The sequence below is a fragment of the Triticum dicoccoides genome, chromosome 5A (assembly GCF_002162155.2).
Source record: "Triticum dicoccoides isolate Atlit2015 ecotype Zavitan chromosome 5A, WEW_v2.0, whole genome shotgun sequence".
Classification (NCBI taxonomy): Eukaryota; Viridiplantae; Streptophyta; class Magnoliopsida; order Poales; family Poaceae; genus Triticum; species Triticum dicoccoides.
Genome location: NC_041388.1, coordinates 538,828,332 through 538,835,315, shown reverse-complemented (window position 1 = coordinate 538,835,315; position 6,984 = coordinate 538,828,332). Strand labels below are relative to the sequence as shown.

Sequence of the window (6,984 nt, the reverse complement as noted above, 5' to 3'; positions counted from 1 at the left end):
GAGAGGAAACTTCATATTATTGCAATTCCTACAAGCATATATTCCTCCCTCATAATAATTTTCAGTAGCATCATGAATGAATTCAACAATATAACCATCACATAAATCATTCTTTTCATGATCTACAAGCATATAAATTTTATTACTCTCCACACAAGCAAAATTCTTCTCATGAATAATAGTGGGAGCAAACTCAACAAAATAATTATCATGTGAGGCATAATCAAATTGAAAACTAAAATCATGATGACAATTTTCATGGATATCATTATTCTTTATAGCATACAAGTCATCACAATAATCATCATAGATAGCAACTTTGTTCTCATAATCAATTGGAACCTCTTCCGAAATAGTGGATTCATCACAAAATAAAGTCATGACCTCTCCAAATCCACTTTCATCAATATAATCATCATAAATAGGAGTCATGATTTCATCATAATAAATTTGCTCATCAAAACTTGGGGGACAAAAAATATCATCTTCATCAAACATAGCTTCCCCAAGCTTGTGGCTTTGCATATCATTAGCATCATGGATATTCAAGGAATTCATACTAACAACATTGCAATCATGCTCATCATTCAAATATTTAGTGCCAAACATTCTAATGCATTCTTCTTCTAGCACTTTGGCACAATTTTCCTTTCCATCATACTCACGAAAGATATTAAAAAGATGAAGCGTATGAGGCAAACTCAATTCCATTTTTTTTGTAGTTTTCTTTTATAAACTAAACTAGTGCTAAAACAAGAAACAAAAAGATTCGGTTGCAAGATCTAAAGATATACCTTCAAGTGCTAACCTCCCCGGCAACGGCGCCAGAAAAGAGCTTGATGTCTACTACACAACCTTCTTCTTATAAACGTTGTTGGGCCTCCAAGTGCAGAGGTTTGTAGGACAGTAGAAAATTTCCCTCAAGTGGTCCGTAGGAGGCGTAGGATGAACATGGTCTCTCTCAAGCAACCCTGCAACCAAATAACAAAGAGTCTTTTGTGTCCCCAACACACCCAATACAATGGTAAATTGTATAGGTGCACTAGTTCGGCGAAGAGATGGTGATACAAGTGCAATATGGATAGTAGATAATGGTTTTTGTAATATGAAAATATAAAAACAGCAAGGTAACTAATGATAAAAGTGAGCACAAATGGTATTACAATGCGTTGAAACAAGGCCTAGGGTTCATACTTTCACTAGTGCAAGTTCCCTCAACAATAATAACATAATTGGATCATATAACTATCCCTCAACATGCAACAAAGACTCACTCCAAAGTCACTAATAGCGGAGAACAAATGAAGAGATTATGATAGGGTATGAAACCACCTCAAAGTTATTCTTTCCAATCAATCCGTTGGGCTATTCCTATAAGTGTCACAAAAAGCCCTAGAGTTCGTACTAGAATAACACCTTAAGACACAAATCAACCAAAACCCTAATGTCACCTAGATACTCCAATGTCACCTCAAGTATCCGTGGGTATGATTATACGATATGCATCACACAATCTCAGATTCATATATTCAACCAACACATAGAACCTCAAAGAGTGCCCCAAAGTTTCTACCGGAGAATCATGACGAAAACGTGTGCCAACCCCTATGCGTAGGTTCATGGGCGGAACCCGCAAGTTGATCACCAAAACATACATCAAGTGAATCAGGTGATATCCCATTGTCACCACAGATACGCATGGCAAGACATACATCAAGTGTTCTCAAATCTTTAAAGACTCAATCCGATAAGATAACTTCGAAGGGGAAACTCAATCCATTACAAGAGAGTAGAGGGGGAGAAGAAACACAAGATCCAACTATAATAGCAAAGCTTGCGATACATTAAGATCATGCCAAATCAAGAACACGAGAGAGAGAGAGATCAAACACATAGCTACTGGTACATACCCTCAGCCCCGAGGGAGAACTACTCCCTCTTCGTCATGGAGAGCACTGGGATGATGAAGATGGCCACCGGAGAAGGATTTCCCCCTCCGGCAGGGTGCCAGAACGGGTCTAGATTGGTTTTCGGTGGCTACAGAGGCTTCTGGCAGTGGAACTCCCGATCTATTGTGCCTCCCCGATTGTTTTAGGGTATATGGATATATATAGGCGGAAGAAATACGCCAGGGGAGCCACGAGGGGCCCACGAGGGTGGAGGGCACGCCCTAGGGGGTGGGCGCGCCCCCTACCTCGTGGCTCCCTCGTTTCTTTCCCGACGTGCACTCCAAGTCTATCAGGTTGCTTTCCTTTCAAAAATAACTTCTCCAGAAGGTTTCATTCCGTTTCGACTCCGTTTGATATTCTTTTTCTTTGAAACACTGAAACAAGGGAAAAACAGAAACTGGCACTGGGCTCTGGGTCAATAGGCTAGTCCCAAAAATAATATAAAAGTGGATAATAAAACCCAATAATATCCAAAACAGAAGATAATATAGATCATGTACACCGGTGACAAGCAGAAGACCCAGGATTTGTACCACGAGGTCCAAAACATTGCTTTTCCCAAGAACAAGTCGGATCCGCTGCTACGTGAGTGGGTCAAGCCTGGGAGCAACCCGATCATCGTGCCAGAGGGCGGCATCAATGACACGAAGTTCCGGGACCCGACCACCGCGTGGCATGCCGAAGGCCACTGGAGGTTGCTCGTAGGCAGCCTCGAGGGGACGTCCTGGGGCATGGCATACGTGTACCGGAGCCGTGACTTCAAGCGGTGGACGCGGGTGAGGAAGCCTCTACACTCAGCGGCCACGGGGATGTGGGAATGCCCCGACTTCTACCCGGTCGCCGTGGATGGCTGGCAGTACGGGCTCGACACGTCAGTGCCCTCCAACAAGCACGTGCTGAAGAACAGCCTTGAAGTCGGCCGGTACAGACTACTACACCGTCGGTGCCTACGACGGGAACAGGGAGCGGTACGTTCCGGACGACCCCGCCAGCGACGAGCACCACCTGCGGTACGACTATGGGAACTTCTATGCTTCCAAGACATTCTATGACCCGGTCAAGCGTCGCTGGATTCTGTGGGGCTGGGCCAATGAGTCGGACACCGACACTGATGACGTTGCCAAGGGATGGGCTGGAATCCAAGTAATTATGTTTAAACTGTCCAAATCATCGTCATTTATACATATGTTGGTATAGTTTAGTCAAGCCAAAAGATTTTTCATACGTACCGTGATCTTAGAAGTATTTGTGTCATATTTTTAGGCAATTCCAAGGAAGGTTTGGCTTGACCCAAGAGGGAGGCAGCTGAGACAGTGGCTCGTCGAGTTGGTTAAGACACTCAGAGGGGGAAATCTGGTCGGTCTCAAGGACAGGTTGGTCAAGCAGCAAGAACATGTTGAGATCGGGCTACGAACGGCACAGGTATCTCTTTTTTTTGTGATTCAGAAGCATTCAATCATAGAAATGTAGAAGAAGATTACAATCATGTGTAAGGCAATTAACAAGGAAATTTTGAACCATGTTTATCCAAACACACTTTTGCCTATCCCAAATTGTAGTGGAGTTGCCATTGCTATGAGGCCTTTCTTCAGGGCATCTCTGCCATGAAGAATATTCTGCCACACATGAGAAGAGTTTCTCTTCTTGTTTGCCTCCAGGAAGTTGCAGTTGTGGTAGTACTTGCCACGCAAAACCCGGGCACATAAGGAATCCGGGTAAGTCAGGAGTCTCCAGCCTTGTTTCGCAAGAAGAGCCTGGTTAAACTTTCTGATATCCCTGAAGCCCATCCCGCCCACACCTTTAGGCTTGGCAGTTTTCGGCCAGCTAGTCGAGTGCATCTTGCTTTTCTTCTCATCCCCTCCCCACTAGTATTTGGCAAGGCTGCTGGCGATCTTTTTGCAGGTTGTGACCTAGTGCTGGAAGACACTCATAGAATAAGTTGGCGCTGCCCGGCCCACAATCTGTATATGTGTTTCTCTCCTAGCAGCGCTGAGATTTTTACCACTACAAGTATTCACCAAATTTTTTATTGTTGTTGGAATGTGCTCAAAAACCTCAGAAGTAGACCTTCCAAGAGTTGTTGGAAGTCCCAAATACTTTAACGCAAGGGCTTCAGAACAGATGTCAGCACCCCAGAGCCCTTCCTATTTCATGCTCATGCTACAGTTTGCACTGAAGAAAACAACTGATTTACTTTTGTTATCCATTTGACCTGAGCCAATCTTGTAGTTGTCAAGAATCTCTTTCAAGGGCAGTGAATACCAATCCTAACCCCTCTCAAAAGATAAAGAGTCCTTCTGAACTTGAGCATGCTGCTAAAGCCTTCTCCACGCAACAACTTCTTGATTGCCCTGCAGATATCATTCTTCAGTAAGTGCTAATGTTTGATGTAGAAACCCATCGTGAAGCCATCAAGACCAGACGAGGAGTTGGGTTTCATCATGAAGAGCGTTTTCTCATTTTCCTTGTCGAGGAAGAGGGCACAGAGGCCCTCATTCATGGAAGCAGTCACCTTACGGGGACCAAATGCAGTCACAACATCAGGGACAGCTATTTCTAGAGCAGTGAATAATCCTTGGAAAAATTGACCTGTCATTGACTCTAATTCTGGTTGGTTGGTGCAGAAAGAACTATCATCTCGCTTCAAGGAGCTGATATTGTTGTTGCTTGCTTGTTCTTTTGCCTTGGCATGGAAAAAGGCCATGTTCCTGTCACCCTCTTTCAACCACTGAATCCAAGAGTGCAGGCCAGACGTAGCTTCTTCCCGGGCTAACAGCTCTGAGATCCTCTTATTAAGTCTTGTTAACAGTTTCCTCATATTGTTCATGCATGCGCCACATATTCTCGTACTTAAACGGCTTTCCAGAAGATCCACCTCCAAGCCAGTTTGATCTTCTTAACGTGATCAGAATGACGCAATGGTCAGACTCCATAGTTTGAACATGGGAAACCAAAGGGCCATCAAGCCTATCCAGGATGCTAACATACCCAGGAGCCCTGTCCAAGCGGACTTTGACATTGAGTTGCCATCTTGCAGATTATCCCAAGTATACCGCGGCCCCGCATAACTGAGATCAGAGAAAGAGCAGAAATCAGTTGCCTCTCTAAAGCCCTCCATTTTCCATTCCTCCGTAACATCACCCCCAGACTTTTCAGAAGCACAAAGTGTCTCGCTAAAATCCCCTGCACAGAGCCAAGGTTCATCATGTTGCTGGTGTAAAAACTGAGGCAAGCACGAGCTATCCCCTCTGAATTGGCGGTTTGGGTCACCATAGAACCCAGTAAATCTCTATTCATTTTCTCCAGTGGCTTCACCACACACCATGTCGTCAATGTCGAAGTGGATAGATTTAGAACCCGCACATGAACATCATTCATCTAGAACAGAGCCAACCCACCACTAAGGCCAACACTGCTCACAACTATTGCATTTTGCATCCCAATTCTCCACTTCAAATCTTGAGCTCTTGTAGCATTCAGTTTTGTCTCCGAAAGAAAGACCAAAGCTGGGTCATGAGTTTCCACAAGGCTGTGCATCTCGTGAAGACGTGAACTTCCTCGGACCGCCCGCAGCCCCGGTAGTTAAAACATAAGTATTCATTGATGGTGGCGGGGCTGAACCCTAGTAGCCACCACCACATGAGAGTTGTTTGCAGGTTTGTCATTCTTTTGCTTTTTTGCCATTTCTCCTTTGTTATCAAGATCCAGCATGATAGCATTGTTGTTGTGTGCCCCCTTCAGCACCGGCGTAAGGGCTAGGGCAGAGTGAGGTTGTCAACTGCGAGAGCTTCTAGCCCTCGTTGCATAGGCTTGTGTTATTTCTGAATCTTCATCTCCTCGCTCCAGCATCAAAGAGCTTCTTTGCAATTTTAAACGCTCTTGAGCAACCAGGCACCACATGAGTTTTCGAGTTTAGGGAGGTAACATCCTCCTCACCCGGTTTCAAACCAGAGCCCTCATCTTCATGGTTGGTATGGCTGGATGCAGACCCAGGGTTGGATTTCCGGCCAGTACGGTCTCTGTAGTCGCTATTCCATGACGACGTTGCATCAGCCTGGCTGAAAGGTTGAAGTTTCTTTCTACGATCATTAGGCGCTCTCAGCTTCCTATCAAACGGGAGTTTGCCCTGAGCTGCAGGAAAATGGCACTCTAGATCTCCATGCCCAATTAGCCCACAGCTAAGGTAGAAGTGAAGTTTCTCATATTGCAACTCAAACTTTTCCACAGCCCTCTGCTTCATCGTTGTCACCCATCTCTGGAGTGGTTGATCAACTGGAACCGAGACCCTCTCCCGCAGGAAGCTACTGAAGGAAATATGCCCTAGAGGCAATAATAATGCTTTTATTTTATTTACTTATATCATGATAAATGTTTATTATTCATGCTAGAATTGTATTATCCGGAAACATAATACTTGTGTGAATACATAGACAAACTAAACGTCACTAGTATGCCTCTACTTGACTAGCTCATTAATCAAAGATGGTTATGTTTCCTAACCATAGACATGTGTTGTCATTTGATTAACGGGATCACATTATTAGGATAATGATGTGATTGACATGACCCATTCCATTAGCTTAGCACCCAATCGTTTAGTATGTTGCTATTGCTTTCTTCATGACTTATAGATGTTCCTATGACTATGAGATTATGCAACTCCCGTTTGCCAGAGGAACACTTTGTGTGCTACCAAACGTCACAACGTAACTGGGTGATTATAAAGGAGCTCTACAGGTGTCTCCAAAGGTAAATGTTGGGTTGGCGTATTTCGAGATTAGGATTTGTCACTCCGATTGTCGGAGAGGTATCTCTGGGCCCTCTCGGTAATGCACATCACATAAGCCTTGCAAGCATTGCAACTAATGAGTTAGTTGCGAGATGATGTATTACGAAACGAGTAAAGAGACTTGCCGGTAACGAGATTGAACTAGGTATTGAGATACCGACGATCGAATCTCAGGCAAGTAACATACCGATGACAAAGGGAACAACGTATGTTGTTATGCGGTCTGACCGATAAAGATCTTCGTAG

General features: G+C 44.3%; 1 protein-coding gene across 1 annotated transcript in view; it reads left to right on the top strand.

Moving 5' to 3' along the window:
- Positions 1–2,443: 2,443 nt before the first annotated feature.
- The window catches only part of LOC119297759 (beta-fructofuranosidase, insoluble isoenzyme 2-like), a 7,521-nt gene continuing 2,980 nt past the window's right edge, over positions 2,444–6,984 (top strand). The window contains exons 1-3 of the mRNA XM_037575419.1: positions 2,444–2,643; positions 2,701–2,871; positions 2,912–3,092. Coding sequence (XP_037431316.1) covers positions 2,444–2,643; positions 2,701–2,871; positions 2,912–3,092 — 552 coding nt within the window. The remainder of the gene's footprint in view (positions 2,644–2,700; positions 2,872–2,911; positions 3,093–6,984) is intronic.